A 15,827-nucleotide genomic window follows, 5' to 3' on the forward strand; every position below is an offset into this window, starting at 1 on the left:
GGCCGGGCGGACCGGCGGCGGCGGTGCTATGCGGGGCGGGAGCGCCGGCGGGGGCGGCCGCGGCGGGTCAGCTGGGGAGCCGCCTGCCCGGGACTGCCGAGCCCCGTTCGGGCTGCGGGGGGCGTGTGGGGGGCGATGGGGGTGCAGGCTCTGCGACCGCTCCTCCTCCTCCTCCTCCTCCTCCTCCTCCTCCTCGCCGCGGGGCTGCTCCTCGCCGCCAGCACCGGGGCCAACGGGAGCGGCGCAGGTAAGCGGGGCCGGGGAGTCCCGGCGGGCCGTGTCCCCCCCGCCCCGGCCTGCGGGGGTCCGCTCCTCGCTTCCTCCAGGGCATCGCGCGGGGACCCCCAGGGACCGGCAGCAGCTGGGGGTGGCTGTGCGGGGGTCGCAGCCCCGCGGGATGCTCGGTGCCTCCTCCGCCTCGGGGACGGCGGTTTGGTCCCGCTGCGGAGCCGGCTGCGCCGTGGGGACCGGCGCTCCCCGGGCTGGTGGGGCCGTGGGGAGCGGGGGCCGGGGGAGACCCCTGCCCCTCCAGCCTCCCCCGGGGTCCAGGAGGGCGGGGGTCCCCCGGGGAGGCGGAAGGAAGGGGGGGCTGCGGGAGGACTCTGAGGCTGCTGGGCCGGGCCTCCCGGGCCTCCCGGGCCTCCCAGCCCTCCCCTGGTCCCTGAGCTGGTTGTACTGGGCAGCTGGGCCAGGGCTGACGCAAGGCCTGGCAGGGGACCCCGGGAAGTGCATCCCAAGGTGGGGGCATTCGCTCCCCATCCCCCTGCCACCTCCCACCGTGGGGTCCCCTCCAGGCGTCCCCCAGGCTCCGCTGGGAGCCAGCACCCTGCGTGGTGTGGCTGGGGGATGCTCAGGGTTTTGCCTGGGGACAGCCTGGGAGCTGCTGGGGTGAGCGTGGGAGCCCCCTGTTCCGGCTCCCCACCCCAAACCCCTGCCCTGACCCTGGGGGGCTGCGCTCTGATGGGCAACCGTGGGGACCAGGCTGTGACAGGGGACGGGGTTGTGATGGGTGACTGGGGGGGGGGGGGGCTGGGATGTGATGGGTGACAAAGCTGTGACGGAGCAGCTCTGGGCCCTGTGCAGGTGACAGCTCGTGGCAGCGCCATGCAGAATTGGGACACTCCTGGCACGTGACCCCCTGGGTCCTGAGGGACAACCAGATGCTCAGCCTGGCAGAGGCAACCCAGGTGAGCCCCCACCCGCATCCCTGGGGTGCCCGCGCCACGTAGAGGCTTGTGGCGGTGGGGTGGGAGCTGCCTGCACCCCACCACCTCCTCCTGCCCCCTTCCCGGTGAAGGAAACCCGGCATCCAGGTCCCCTGGTCCCATGTCCCCGGGGATCGGAGCACCCGGACCCTCTGGGCACCCCAGGGGCAGTGTGGAGGGGGCCCCCAGCAAATCCTCCTTCCCTTCCAGTCCTGATGCCGGGAGGGACCTTGCTGGGTTGGGGCACCCACCCTGCACCCGGCACTCCTCCCGACTGGGGCGGAAGGGCCCAGCCCGCCCCATGGCCGTTGGGAGTCTCTCTGGCGTTTCCGCCACCCTGCACCGGGCAGGAAGCGCAGGGGGCGGCGGGAGCAGGGGCCCGGCTCTGTCCAACCCCCCCCTTCCCCAGCACAATGAGCCCGGGAGGGAGGGACCCTTCCTGCAGGGTGTGAGGGTGGGGGCCGGGGTGGGCAGGGGGTCCCTTCCGCCCCCTCCCTCCGGGCACGTGCCAGGGCCAGGCAGGTCCCCCGGCCTCCTGCCGACACCCTGCTGGGGGTCACAGCGTTTCAGAGGGTGTGTGGGGGGATGGGAGGAGACCTGCAGCTTGGCGCAGGGTCGGGTCCCCTGGGGCAGGGGGGTCCTGTAACCGCTGCCTGTGGTAGGGGGGGTTCCCTGCCCGGCTGCGGGTCCTTCTGGAGCTGGAGGGGACACAGCTGGTGCTGGAGCTGGAGCAAAACTGGTGAGTTGGTGGCTGGCTGGCACAGAGCAAGGGTGGGAATGGGATGGGGGTCCCCGGGAGTCCTGTATCCATGAATGGTGCATGCAGGGTGGGGGTCCCATGGGCTCTGTCTCTGTCCATGGTGCACAAGGGGTGGGGATCTGAGGGACCCTCTCTCCATCCGTGGCACACATGGAGCGGGGGTCCCTTGTTCCTCTTCTCCATCCATGGTACACCTGGGGTGGGGGTCCCAGGGACCCTGTCTCCATCCAAGGTGTGCCTGCAGCAGGGTGGGAGGTACCAGGATCCCCATTTTCATCAGAGGTATGCTCAGAGTGGGGTGAGCTGGGGGTCCCTGCTGCGGCGGTGACGCATGTGTCTTGCAGGGAGCTGGTGCTGGGTGCTGGGGCCCTGCTCTACTACCTGCCCAACGGCACGCGGGTGACGCAGGAGACCAGCGAGCAGGTAGGGCCTGGGTGCATTGTGTTCCTGAGCCGTCTCTGAGCCCCGGGGGGACCCCAGTATGGGGCTGGCTCTGGACTCCCCCCTCTCTGCTGCAGGAGCACTGCTGCTACCGGGGGATGGTGCGGGGCTTCCCTGGCTCCTGGGCCAGCCTCTGCGCCTGCACCGGACTCAGGTGAGCCCCCGGTCCCAGCGGTCCCCGAGCCTGGCTCCCACTGTGCCGCTGATGCCTCCTCTCCCCTTCCTCAGTGGCCACCTCTGGCTGTCGGAGACCAGGAGCTACGGGATAGAGCCGGATGCCAGCAGCCCCCCAGGGCAGCATGTTGTGTACCGGCCACGGGAAGTCCAGCTGGTGCCACGGGCCTGCGGGCAGGGCCCCCTGGACCCGCCCCGGGTGGAGGAGATGGAGCCCCCTGGGCCACAGAGGGTAGGTCACCCACAGGTCTTGCCCCGCCAGAAGGTCCCCTTGCCCATGCCCTGACCCTGTCTCTTCCTCAGGGCAAGCGGGCGGTGGCAGAGCAGTGGTTCGTGGAGCTGGTGATGGTGGTGGACCACACTGCGGTGAGTGCTGGGCAGACGGCCCCGGCACAGGGGCTGCCCTGCTCCCCCGCCGGCCCCCCTGACGCCCCTCTCTGCGCCCTCAGTTCCAGAATTACCCCGACCTGCAACGTGTCCGCACCCGGACCCTGGAAATTGCCAACCAGGTGGATGCGGTGAGTCACCGCTGCGACCCGCCAGGCACCATCTGTCCTAGCACGGTGTTCTGCTCAGCTGTGCCCTCACTGCTGTGGTGCTGGGGGTCTCTGACCACCCCCCATACCCCGTAGTTCTTCCAGCCACTGGGATTGCGGGTGGCCTTGCTGGCAGTGGAGGTCTGGAGCGAGGGCGACAGGTTCACGGTGGGCGGCAGTGCCCGGGCTGCACTGGAGCAGTTCCTGCGCTGGCGCCAGGAGGAGCTGTTGCCCCGGCTGCCCCATGACAACGCCCAGCTCCTCACGTGAGTGGGGGACCGGATGGGGCCGGAGGCTGAGGCGCACAGGCAGCCCTCCCCGACCCCTGTGCTCTCTCCCCAGGGGTGCCCAATTTCATGACGTCTCAGTGGGGATGTCGGCTCAAGCCTCCATGTGTTCCCCTGCGCGCTCTGGAGGGGTCAGCATGGTCAGTACCCCCCATCCCCTGCCATCCCCCTGCCGCTGGCCCCCCCTGACCTGCCCTGTCCGGCAGGATCACTCGGTCAGCGTCCTCGTCGTTGCCTCCACGGTGGCCCATCAGCTGGGGCACAACCTGGGCATGCGCCATGATGGCGCTGGGCGTTTCTGCGACTGCAGCGACCTCCGGCAGGACCGCGGCTGCATCATGGCATCGCCCACGGGGTGAGGGCTGCAGGCAGGGCCGCAGGGGACCAGGGCCGAGCCCCCTCCCCACCTCACCAGCCCCCCTCTGGCTCCGCAGGCTGACGCCTGGCTTGAGCTTCAGCAACTGCAGCCAACAGGACCTGGAGCGCAGCCTGTGGCAGGGACAGGGCTGGTGCCTCTCCAACGTCCCCGAGCCCCAGCACCTGGCTGGGAGTCCCTACTGTGGGAACCGCTTCCTGGAGCCAGGCGAGGGCTGTGACTGCGGCCTCAGCATGGTATGGGGGGCTCTGGGTGGGCTGGGGTCCCCCCTGTGCCCCCCCACTTCTCCTGAGCCTGGGGCTGCCCATGCCATGGCTCTGCCCAGGGACACTGTGTCCTGGCCCTGCCGTGGGGCTGGCAGGGGGGATGCCAGTGCCACCCGCTCACCGCAGCCCCTCTGCCAGCAGGAGTGCACTGATCCCTGCTGCAACAGCAGCGCCTGCCAGCTGATGCCCGGGGCCGAGTGTGCCACGGGGGACGCCTGCTGCCAGGACTGCCAGGTGCGTAGGGACCGGCAGCTGGCAGGGCTGGCTCTCCAGCCACTCCCTAGGGTGGGTTTCTTGGGGGTCCCTGTTCATCTGACTGTGCACCCCCACAGCTGCGCCATGCCGGACACCTGTGCCGGGTGCCCCTGGGCGAGTGCGACCTGCCCGAGTTCTGTGACGGGGTCTCGCCACGCTGCCCGCCTGACACCTTCCTGCAGGACGGGCAGCCCTGTGCCAGCGGGCGGGCGGTCTGCTACGGCGGCACCTGTGCCACCTATGAGGGGCAGTGCCAGCAGCTGCTGGGGCCAGGTACAGCGGGGCCGGGGCGGGGGCCAGGGGCTGTGTGGGGGTGCTGAGGCTTGCTGCCCCCCTGCTGCAGGTGCCGGCCCCGTCTCCAGCTCCTGCATGGCCTCCCTGAACGCAAAAGCGGATGAACGTGGGCATTGCGGGCAGCTCCCCAATGGCTCCTACATCGCCTGCGCCCAGCAGTGAGTGCTGTCCCCCCTTCACCATCCGCCCCTCGCCATCCCACCCTGACCCTGATCCCTCTGTCTCTGCAGGGACGCTGGCTGTGGGATGCTGCAGTGCCAGCGTGGCAGCACCCCCGGGGACAGACCAGAAGGGTCCTGCCAGGGGACCCTCCTGCCCAGGGATGAGGACGTGAGCGATGCGGCTATGGTACTGCCCGGCACCGCCTGTGGTCCTGGGAAGGTGAGCACCACGGTGGTGGGAAGGGGGCCAGGGGGCACAGCCAGTGCTGATGCCGTGTCCCCTGGGCAGGTCTGCCTCCAGCACCAGTGCCAGGACGTCTCCGTGCTGGGTGACCAGCAGTGCCAGAGCAAGTGCCACGGGCACGGGGTGAGTGCGGGGCTGGGGGGTGGGTGCTGGAGGTGAGGACGTTGCTGGAGGCTGAGGCTTGGTGTCACCCACTCAGGTGTGCAACAACCACGGGCACTGCCACTGCGAGCAGGGCTGGGCCCCCCCAACCTGTGAGAGCCCCGGTGCGGGGGGCAGCCAGGACAGTGGCCCCGCCGCCCTGGAGCGAGGTGAGGGCACAGGCAGGCGGCATCCGCCTGGAGAATGGGGCTTTGTGCGGCCGGCGCGGCCAGAGCCAGCATGGGGTGCAGCGGGGGGGCTGACGTGCCGCTCTCCGCAGGGGGGAGCACCCTGCCCACCACCCTGCTGCTGATCGCGCTGCTGGGGCTGGCCCTGGCGCTGGGGCTCTGCTGCGCCCGCCGCACCGGGCTGCACAAGCGCCTCTGCCAGCTCAGCAAGGGGACCTCCTGCCAGTACAGGTAAACGCACCGACGGGGACGGGTGGCACGCATGCCTCTGTGCATGTGTGTGCTGCGGCAGGTACTGGAGCTGCAGGCCTGCATGCGGGCATGCACACATGTGTGGCGGGTAAGCAGAGTGTAAGCATGTGCATTTGCACATGTGTACGTGTCCCGTGGTGGCTGACCAAGCGGTGTGCATGCCTGTGTCCCCATGCAGGTGACAGTCTGTGTGCATGCGTGCCTGCGTGCATCCCTGCCCCCCCCCCGGCGCAGGTAGCAGATCCTGTCATGCATCGTTGCCCCATGTCACCGCGGTTCCTCCCCCCTACTGCCCTCCCCCCCAGCCCTGGGCTGAGCCCCCCACTCTTCTCCCCACAGCGCTGAGACCCAGGCCCGATTCCTGGGTCCAGAAGCCCCAGACGGCTGGAGCGGGTAACGTCACTGCTGGAGCCTGGGCGTGGGGCTGTCCCTGAGCCGTCCTGCTTCGCAAGGCCTCCGGTGCTGCGATCTTCCCCTGGCAGTGCCTGTGGGGTGTGGGGCAGCCCCGGGGTGCAGGGTGTCACCTCTTCTGGTGCTGAGGGGTTCGTTTCTCTTGGGCTTCTGCTGGTGTCAGTGTTTCTTGGTTGCTGTGTGGGGTCCCCCAACTGCCCGGAGCGAGTGGGGCCTGATCCTGTCTCTTCTTCTGCAGGATCTCACAGCCGGAGCCCCGGTCAGGCAGCCAGGGCCCCCCCGAGCGCCCCCGGCCCCCACAGCGGCATCAGGCCACGGAGCTGCAGGTCATGCACTGCGGCAAGGTGAGAGCTGGGGGGCTGGGGATGGAGGGGCCTGTTGGCGAGGGTGATGCTGTCACCGTGGTAACAGGCTGTGGTTGCCGTGGGTACCGGGGTTTGGTCTGGTTGTTGCCGAGGAGGCATCCCCGGGTACCAGCTCTGAGAATCCCTCCCTGCGGGGCCGCATGGTTTGACTCCGCGGCGCCCTGGGACAGGAGCAGCCTGGCACAGCCCTGGACTATGCTGCTCCAATGCCCTGTGCCGCGCTTGGCACTGGCTGCGCTTCTCTGGGATCAGTGCCCAGCCAGGGGCTGTGGCGGGCATCCAAACGGGGGCTGCTGCTGGGGGCCTGAGCCCCAGAGCCACCCGCTGTGTGTGGGGGGTTTCTGCTTTGCGGCAGGAGGGGGATCTCTGCATGCTGCACGGCTTGCCCTGCTCCAGGGCTGCATGGCACGCCTGCCCCCTCTCCCTCTCTCCGCAGCCGGCTGCCCTCGGCTTGGCCCGGCCCGGTCCACCCTCCCGGCCTCTCCCGCCGGATCCTCCTCCCAAGGTAATGCCCGGGCTGGGGTGGGGGTCCCGGGCAGCACCTCCCTGGCCACTGGCCACCGCTGCATGCCTGGCTGCGCATCAGCTCTCGGGGACCTGCGGGCCACGGCCCGGCTCCTAGTGCCCACCACCTGGCAGAGCCGGCACCCTGCCACAGGAGAGCCCTGGCCCCCCAGAAAACCTCCTGCCCGGCGGGAGGCTCATCCCCTGCGGCTTCCGATCCCCCAGCTGTCTCACTGTCCCTGCTCTCTCTGCCCAGGCCCCCCCCTCGGACAGGCCCCCCCCCCCCCACACGCCCACTGCCTGCGGACCCCGTGGTGCCAGGCACTCAGGTAATGGCGGCACGGTAGTGGCACCGGCGTGTGGAGCAGGACGGCGTGCGCCTGGGCCGGGCCTTCCCTTGTCCCCCTCCTAGGGCAAGGGAGGTGATTTTGGCCCCCTTGAGCCCAGTGGGGGGGGTTGGCCTGTGCCAGAGCTTTGAGACCCCGATTCCCCTGTAGCCCCCAGGTCTGGCCAAGCCCCCCCCGCCTCAGCGGCCGCTGCCCTTGGACCCCCTGGGGCCTTCGCTTCCCCACAGCGAGACACCCCCTGGTCACCCCTACGTCACGGTGATTCCCTCCAGGTGAGCATGGCGGCAGCAGGGGGGACAGGACCGGGCTGTGGGGTGCCAGGTTGGGAGGGGCTATATGGTGCCATAGTGGGGGGGGGGGGCTAAGGGGTGGGGGGGGCCAGGATGGAGGGCTGCGGGGGGTCAGAGCATGGTGCAAGTGGGGACTGTAGGGGCCAGAGTGGGCGGGGCTGTGGGGTGCAGGTGGGGGCTGAAGGGGGGCAGAGGGGGGGGCGAGAGCAAGGGCCTGGCCTGCGGGGGGGCCAGAGCGGGGAGCAAGTGGGGGCTGTAGGGGCCAGGGCTGAGGGGCCGCAGGGGGTCGGTGTAGGGGGCCGGGGGTTGGGGGGGGGCTGAACACGGGGCCGTGGTGCCGCTCCAGCCCCATCACTGCCCGCCTCTCTTCCCCCAGGCCGGCCCCGCCGCCGCCGCCCGCGGGCGCCCAGCGGCAGGCCTGAGCCGCGGCCGCCACAGCGCTGGAGCCGCGGGGAAAGCCTCGCCCTGGGCCCCGCGGGGCCTCGCCGCCCGCTTGTCCCCCGCCGACGCCAATAAAGGGGCTGTGAGCTGCCTCCGCGCTGCCTCCGCCGGACCGGGGACCCGGGGGGGGCGGGACTACAACTCCCGGCAGCCCCTGCGGCGGCCGCCGGAAGCGCCGCCCGCCGTGCAGGAAGCGCCACCCGGCCGCGACCGCCCCCTGGCGGCGACTGTGCGCGCAGCCGCCCCCGGGGGGGGCGGGGGTCTCCCGTGGAGCCACGTGGGCACGGGCACGTGCAGGAGCCTCCGCCTGTGCACGCGGACACGCGTGTGCAGGAGCAGCCCCGCGTGCAGGGGCACACGCGTGTGCAAGAGCCGCTCTCCCCCCCCCGCGTCTGTGCAGGAGCCGCCCCGTGTGCACGGATCGGCGCCGTGACCCCCCACCCCGCCCCCGGGTCCGGCCGCTCCTGCCCGGTGCCGGTGCCGGTGCCGGTGGGTGCTGCTGCCAGGCCAGGAGCGGGCGTGTGGAGCAACTGGTGCTGCTGGTCCCGGGTGCCCGGGCCGTGCTGGGCAGCGCCTGTCCCGGTGCCGGTCGATGTCCGCGGTGCCGGGGCGGGGCCGGGTTGGGGTGGGGGGGGGTACCGGGAGGGGACCAGGGACGCCGGTCCCGGTGCCGACGGATGCCGGAGGTACCGGTCGGTGCGGGGCTGCCGGTCCCGGGGCTGGCCGGTTCCGGGCCGGGGCCATTGCCGGTGCCGGGGGATGCCGGTGCCGCCCCCCAAGGGTTAATGGCACTCGGGGAAGTTGCCGGGCGGCGGCGCGGCGCGGATTGGCCCGAAGTTGGCGGGGCGGGCCGGGCCGGGCCGGGCCGAGCCCCGCCGGGCCGGGCCGCTCCCGCCCCCCGCCGGCCCCCGCCCCGCCGCCCCCCACCACCACCGCCGCCGCCGGCGGAGCCATGCGCCCCGCGCCGCTGCTCGGGCTCCTGCTCTGGGCGCTGCTGCTCTGGGCGCCGCCGCCGCCGCCGGTGCGCGGCCTCCGCCACGGCGTCCACTGGAACGGCAGCAACCCCAGGTAGCGCCGCCGCCTCCGCTGGCCCCGCCGCCTTTGTGCGCCCCGGGCCCTGCCGAGCCCCGGGTCCGCGCCGCCGGTAGGGTCGGGGCGGGGCGGGACGGCGGGCGGTGGGCTCCCGGGCGGGGCGGAGCTGGCGGGCACCGGGCGCCCCCGGGTGATACCGAGACGGTGAGCACCTCCCAGTGGTCCCGAGCCGCGGGTGCCCCCGTGCCACCGGGTGCCCCAGGTGATACCGAGCCGGTGAGTGCCCCCGGTGGTACGGGGCGGCACCGAGCCCCAGGTGGTAGTGAGCAGGTGAGTACCCCGATGGTACCGAGCCACCGGGTACCCTTGGGCGTTACCAAGCCGGTGAGTACCCTCGGTGGTACTGAGCACCGGGCAGTACTGAGCCACCGGGCACCCCTGGTGGCACCAAGCCCCGGCTGCCACTGGGTGGTACTGAGCCGGTGAGTATCCCCAGTGGTACCGAGCCACTGGGCGGTACAGGGCACTCCTGGGTGTTACCGAGCTGGCAAGTGCCCCCGGTGGTACCGAGCCACTGGGCACTGCTGGTGGCACCAAGCCTTGGGTGGTGTCAAGCAGGCAGGTACCCCCAGGTGGTGCTGAGCTCTTGGGTGTTACCCCACCGGTGGGCAGCCCTGGTGGCACCAAGCCCCAGGTGTTACCACGCCAGTGGGCACTCCTGGTGGTGCCAAGTCCCCAGTGGTACCAACCTGTAATGAGCCTGGGCATCCTCGGTGGTACTGAGCTTTGGGCATCCCCTGGTAGCACTGAGCCCCAGCACGCTTGCTGGCCATGGGGCACTTGTGGCCAGTGGGTACCAAGCCTGGGGTCACTCTGGGTGGCATCAAGCCAGTGGGTGGCACTGCCAGGGCTGCGGGTCCCCACGGCGGATGTCCCCACTGGTGGGTGTCATCGGGCACAGCCCAGCCTGTGCCCGGCCAGGGGTGCTGCCCGCAGGCTCTGCTGTCATCGGTGGGCCAGGGTCTGCCCCATTCCTCCTCCCAGCCTCCTCCATTTTAGGCCTTTCCCAGCTCGGCGCTGCTCAGGGCCCGGGGGGCGCGGGGAGGCTGGGTCAGGGTGCTGTGCTGGAGGCTGCGCTCCCCCATGGGGAGTCTTGTGCCCTGAGCCCGCTGGGCTGGGGCAGGCGGGCATGTGCCGGGCAGGGCTGGGGGCACCAATGCTGCCTTGCACCCTTTGGTAGTGGGGACCTGCAGATGGGAGGCATGGAAACCCACCACCTGTGGGTGCCCTGGGAATGGGGGGGGGGGTTGCGTGCCCCTCCGCAGGGTCCGGGCAGGGCCCTGGCCCCTGGCAGCCCTCAGCCCTGCCTGGGCTCGTCCTGGCCAGCGTCACCTGGCAGGATGCTCTGAGTCAGCGGGAAGCCTGTGCCTGGTCCTGTCCTCGAAGAGCCCCCAGCCTGGGGGGGGGTGGCTGGGGCCCGAGCCTCCCTGGCTCGACAGTGCTGCCGGCCCGGTGATTAATGTGCCAGCCTCTGCCACAGCTGCCAGGAATCTGCATCTGGTGTAAACACTGCCTGTGCCTGCACCGGCGTGGGAGGAGGGGGCTGGAGCCGACCCCCGGGGCTCTCTGCGCCAGGTTGGGGCGACCTTGCCAGCTGGGCAGCAGCTCGGCAGCCCCATCTGTGCCGCGGTGCTGCCGGTGAGGCCAAGGCCCTGCTGGGCTGGGCTGTGCCCAGGCTGCGGCAGGATCCGGCCAGTTAGGAGACGTGGGTGCAGGGTAGAGGTTGCTGCCCTGCTGGGGCTGGGAAGGGGGAGAGGGGCTCCTGCTCCATCGCCTGTCCTGGGCGGGCAGGACCAAGTGTGTGCACGTGTGTGTGTGTGTGTGCATGCACACGTGTGTGCATGTGTGTGCCTGCAGAGGTGTCTGCTCCACCCTGGCCTGGCTGCACGTGCTGTTTGCACAGGCGTGAGCTCGTGCCATCCCAGCCACCACGTCTGTGCCTGCCTGCCTGTGCAGGTACCCGTGCTGGGCCCCCTCCCATGCCTGCCCAGCCGGCAGAGTCCCCCATGCCCCCTGCCCTGGCCCACTGCCCCGCTGCAAGCACCGTGTCAGTGCAGGAGGTGTCAAGCGGGGTGGCCCCCCGCCGGCGTGTCAGTGCTGATCAGCACCGAGGGCGGTGAGGCGAGTGCCTGGAGCGAGGGCCTTTGTGCCCTGGCCAGCATGGCTGGGGTCCCCCCAACCACGGCGGCCGAACCCATTCAGCTCCAGCGGCCTGCGGCTAATCTGAGCTGATGCCTGGTTGCGTGGAGCAGACGGGTGGCCGGTAGCTGTTTTGGCAAAAGCCTGGCTACCTGTTCTGCTGAGGCGGGGGTTAGCGGGGTGTCCCTCTCAGGGGACAGCTGGACCCCCGGCGCCTGCTCCCCAGCATGCCCTGCCCGGCAGGTTCCTGCGGGACGACTACGCCATCCAGGTGGCCATCAATGACTACCTGGACATCTACTGCCCGCACTACGAGGGGGCCGTGCCCACCGGCCGGGCAGAGACCTTCACGCTCTTCATGGTGGACCGGGAGGGCTACCGCGGATGCTACGAGACCCCTGGCGCCTTCAAGCGCTGGGAGTGCAACCGGCCCCAGGCACCCTTCGGGCCTGTCCGCTTTTCAGAGAAGATCCAGCGCTTCACCCCCTTCTCGCTCGGCTTCGAGTTCCAGCCAGGGGAGACCTACTACTACATCTGTGAGTCACCCGGGGGTCTGGGGCACAGCAGGGCGGCTGTGCCAGGGACTGGGTGCAGCCGGGGTTGGGTCCCACCAGGGTTCGGGTGGAACCAGGTTTGGGGCCCAAGGGAGGGTCGGGGTGCGGCGAGGATCTGGATGCAAGTGGGGTGGGGGTGCAGAGGAGAGTCCGGCTGCACCAGGGCTCTGGATGTAACAGGTTGGGGTGCACAGGGGGGTCTGGATGCAACTGGGGATCTAGATGCACCAGGGATTGGGGTGCATTGGGGAGGATTGGGGTGCACGAGGGGGTCAGGGTGCACAGAGGATCTGGACTCGTCTGGGTCTGGGGTGCTCGGGAAGGTCCGGCTGCCCTGGGGCTCTGAATGCAACCGAAGTTGGGGCACACAGGGGAGCCGGGACACCCTGGGGTCGGGGTGCACAGGGGGATTGGCGTGCACAGGGGGGTCTGGATGCCCCAGGGTGGGGTGCAGGGGGGTCGAGGTGCACGGGGGGGTCTGGATGCCCCGCGGTCGGGGTGCACGGGGTGGGTCTGGATGCCCCCAGGGTGGGGTGCAGGGGGGTTGGGGTGCACGGGGGGGTCTGGACACCTCGGGGTGGGGCGCGGGGGGGGTTGGGGTGCACAGGGGAGTCTGGATGCCCCGGTGTGGGGCCGGGGGGGCGGCCCCGCCGTCCGCCGGGAGGGGGCGCCCCAGGCCCGGCTCTGGCCCAGCCCGGCCGTCAGGGGGGCCCGGCTGGGGCTGGGGGGACCGTGCCGAAGGGGGGACCCGCTGATGTGTCTCCTCTGCCCAGCTGTCCCCAGCCCCGAGAGCGCCGGGCGCTGCCTGAAGCTGCGCGTCTCCGTCTGCTGCAGAGACACCAGTGAGTGCGGCTGGGGGGCAGCTGCGCCCCAAAAGTCTGGGGGACCCCCTCCCCTGCCTCTGGGGCAGCCTGGTCCCTGCTGGGGGGTACCAGGGGCCTTGGGGGTGACACTGTGTGCCCCAGGTGAGCCGGTCACTGACACCATCGGGGTTTGTTTCAGCACTGGAGCCAGTGACGGAGGTTCCCAATTCACAGCCTCACGGGCGCGGGGGGCCGGAGGGTGAGTACGGGGCGGGCAGGGGGACTGGGAGCTGGTGGGGGGCTGGGGGCCGGCTCACCCTGACCTCTGCTCCTGCCCTGGCAGACGCGGTGCCCGCCCGGGGCATCGCAGCCCCGCTGCAGCCCCACACCCCAGGCCTTTCGCTCACGCTCCTGGCCCTGCTCTGGATCTGATCCCCCGGTGCTGCCCGTGGTGGGGAGATGGGCTCCTCTGCCCCACCGCCTGCTTCCGGACTCTTCCTCCACCGCCATCCCCCCGCCAAGCCCATGCGGCAGCCCTGGGCCACGACTCACCCGCCGGACCTCCTCAGAGCCGAGCCGGGGCCAGGAGCTCCAGCCTGGAAGGTGAGGGCGGAGCAGGGGGCTCCGGGGCAGCAGGTGCCCCCGGGGGCTGGTCCCCCTTGCTGTGCTGTAGCATCCCCTGACGGGGCTCTCTCCCTCCCAGGGACCTTGCTTCCTGCCGGCATCGCCGCACATCGGCCCCGCCAGCCGCCCTGCCCTGGCACTGGGCTCCCCAAAGCTCGATGGACGCCTGCTCTGCCCCAGGGCCATCGCCTCATCTTGTGCCTTCCCCCATGGACCCCCCGCCACAGGGGACAGGGACCCCCAGGCCCTGGAGCGAGGCGGCAGCTCCTCCAGGCACCGCTGTCCTCCGGCGAGGACACCGATCTGTCTTCTAGGAAGACGCCCTCCTTCATGCCGTCACCGGCCCCTACGGTTTGGTTTTAACCCCTGGTAGTGACTGAGCCGAGCAATACAGTGTTTGCAAGATCGGTGTGCCCTCGGGCTCTGCAGCCCCCACCCCTGGCCTCACACTGCCCCGTGGTCCCCTCCTGCCTGTGCCCACCTGCCTGCGGTCCCCGTCCCCGCAGGGATGCTGGGGCACGGGCCAGGGCGGCTGCCCCCCGGGGGTGCCTGCATCTCTCACCACAACCTTTGAGGCCGGGGGTTTAATTGCAGTGATTTGATATTGAGATGTCAGCTCATGTAACAGGGAGAGCTTTAATTACAGATGAGCTGCCTGCAATTAGCGCCTGGCAGCGGGACCCAGAGCTGGCCGCTGGCGCCTAGGATGGGACAGGGGTGAGGGGGTGATGGGATTGGGGGTCGCTCACCCGGAGCCCCCAGCCAGGCGCCCTGGTCCTGCTTGCTGCCCTCGGCTGGGCTTGGGCTTCCCGCGGGGTGGTGGTCCTCCATCCATCTGTCCGTCCACCCACTGCATACCCCATTAGGATGGACCATGAAGTGGGGGGCTGCAGGGGCCACAGTTGGGGTTTCACCTTTCACCGACAGGGCACCCAAGTTGCTGCTGGGGCCAATCTCATGGCACAGCAAGGTCCCTGCTGGGATCATGGTTCCGGTGCAGCTGGCAGCTGTGGGATGGAGCTGGCAGCGGCATGCCCCAGGCTTGCCTGCTGGCAGGAGGGCTGCTCGAGGCTCCTGCAGTGGCTCCTGTCCCCTTGCCCCATGGGTGCAGCCCCCCGCCACCCTCCTCACAGGGGGCCCAGCTGGAGCTGAGCTCCCCATGGGGCCGCCAGCAGCCGGGCCCCCACAGCTCCCTCCCCACGCAGGCGTTGCCGGCTGCCTGCCTGCCGCAGTGGTGCTGGGCACGTCAGACAGGTTTTATGGCTTCGCGGGAGAAACTGCTTGGCAAGAGACTGAGCAAAAGCATCGACTGCGCGGCGCCCCTCCCCCCCCCCCCTGCTGCCTGCCCTTCCCCCACCGCACCCTGCACCCCATCCTTGCACAGGCAGGGGCACCCTGTCCCCATGGGGGACAACGGGGCCTGGGCCCGCAATGGTGCCTAGAGGCTGCCTGGTGCAGGGGGGGCCATGCCCTGTGGGAACCCCCCCATGTGGGGGTGCTGGGGAGACTGTCCCTTGTGGGACCCCTCCAGGTGGGGGTGATACCATCTGGGGGGGACTGTACCCAAGAGACCCCCATGCAGGATGCTGGCAGCAACCATGTCCCGAGGGACACCCAGGTGGGGATGCTGGGTGGGGACATCCCCCAAAGGACCCCCATGTGGGGATGTCAGGGTTGATGGTGACCTGTGGGACCTCCATGCAGAGATGCTGGGTGGCTGTGCCCTGCGGGACCCCTGTGCAGGGATGCCGGGGGCAACCATGCCTTGTGGGACCTCCATGCAGAGATTCTGGGGGCTGCCCATCTTGCCACCCCAGCCCCCAGGGCTTTCCCAAGTGAGGCCAAGGGGTCCCTGCAGGGACCCCAGAGTGGGTGCCAGGTCCAGGAGCAGTGGAGCCCTGTCCTTGAGCAGGGGTTGCTTGGTATGCGGGAGCCGCTGCTGGCTTCAAATCCCATCGACTTCCAATGAGCAATGCCATCAATAAAAGCTAATTGATGGCACGGCCGCTCCAAATCAGATTCCCCGTCCCCTGAATCGAATTGATGGCTCCGCACCCCGCAGCCAGCCGCGGCAGAAATTGAATCTATTAAAGGAATAGGCTCCATTAGCCTGTCCCTTCTGTCTCGCAATCTCCCCGCCTTGGGGCTCCCCCCTCTGCCGATGCCAGCCCCCCCCCAAGCTCCCCGCTGCCCCTCATGCCAGCCAGGATGCTCGGGTGCCAGGATGCCTGGGTCCCACCAGGGAAGAGTGTGGGGTGAGGGTGCCCAGGTGCCCTCAGCCAGCAGGTCTGTGCCCCACAGGGCAGCCCCAAGCGCCACAGGCGGGTGGGAGTTAAACCCTCAGAAATTGGGAAGGAAAAATTTATCGCCGGGAACAGAAAATGATGCAAAATGGTAATAGGCAGCCCTGAGATGAAGAGGGGGATAAAGAGGCTGCGGGCCATGCTGACAGCCTGGGAGACACAGCGGCATGGCGGGAGGTGAGACAGAGGCATGGCACAGCTCTGCCCAGCCCGGTGCCCTGGCTCACTGCCGGGATGGGGACTGCGGGTGCATCGTGGCACTGGGACGAGCCTGGGCACAGGCCCCCGGCCCCATGGTGCTGTCAGCAGCACGCGAGGAAGCTCCTGGCACCAGGTTGCCTGACTGGCCATGCTGCTCAGCCATGCTGGGATGG

At 70.3% G+C, this 15,827-nt stretch overlaps 2 protein-coding genes across 2 annotated transcripts; both read left to right on the plus strand.

The window, feature by feature from the left end:
• On the plus strand, window positions 1-8,030 carry ADAM15 (ADAM metallopeptidase domain 15). The gene is given in 26 exon segments (XM_052797377.1): window positions 1-247; window positions 1,084-1,187; window positions 1,868-1,944; window positions 2,310-2,388; window positions 2,484-2,560; window positions 2,635-2,812; window positions 2,884-2,946; window positions 3,030-3,098; window positions 3,213-3,382; window positions 3,459-3,543; window positions 3,610-3,758; window positions 3,838-4,015; window positions 4,187-4,279; window positions 4,378-4,573; window positions 4,644-4,752; window positions 4,825-4,975; window positions 5,045-5,122; window positions 5,199-5,310; window positions 5,421-5,559; window positions 5,920-5,973; window positions 6,230-6,335; window positions 6,793-6,861; window positions 7,117-7,134; window positions 7,136-7,189; window positions 7,358-7,479; window positions 7,874-8,030. Coding segments are annotated over 26 exon segments (2,688 nt in total). The 5' UTR covers window positions 1-135; the 3' UTR covers window positions 7,920-8,030.
• A 566-nt stretch (window positions 8,031-8,596) lies between these two features.
• On the plus strand, window positions 8,597-13,795 carry LOC128146470 (ephrin-A4-like). Its single transcript, XM_052797878.1, has 6 exons — window positions 8,597-9,006; window positions 11,413-11,705; window positions 12,497-12,565; window positions 12,726-12,785; window positions 12,870-13,129; window positions 13,230-13,795. The coding sequence occupies exons 1-5, from the start codon at window positions 8,891-8,893 to the stop codon at window positions 12,956-12,958; spliced, it is 627 nt and encodes a 208-aa protein (XP_052653838.1). The 5' UTR covers window positions 8,597-8,890; the 3' UTR covers window positions 12,959-13,129; window positions 13,230-13,795.
• The last annotated feature ends 2,032 nt before the right edge of the window (window positions 13,796-15,827 follow it).

This window comes from Harpia harpyja, chromosome 9 (genome assembly GCF_026419915.1).
Source record: "Harpia harpyja isolate bHarHar1 chromosome 9, bHarHar1 primary haplotype, whole genome shotgun sequence".
Classification (NCBI taxonomy): Eukaryota; Metazoa; Chordata; class Aves; order Accipitriformes; family Accipitridae; genus Harpia; species Harpia harpyja.

Coding starts and splice junctions, on each gene's coding strand:
- LOC128146470 (XM_052797878.1), top strand. CDS start 8,891: ATGCGCCCCGCGCCGCTGCTCGGGCTCCTGCTCTGGGCGCTGCTGCTC. Junction 9,007..11,412: donor TGGAACGGCAGCAACCCCAG/GTAGCGCCGCCG, acceptor CCTGCCCGGCAG/GTTCCTGCGGGACGACTACG. Junction 11,706..12,496: donor GGAGACCTACTACTACATCT/GTGAGTCACCCG, acceptor TCCTCTGCCCAG/CTGTCCCCAGCCCCGAGAGC.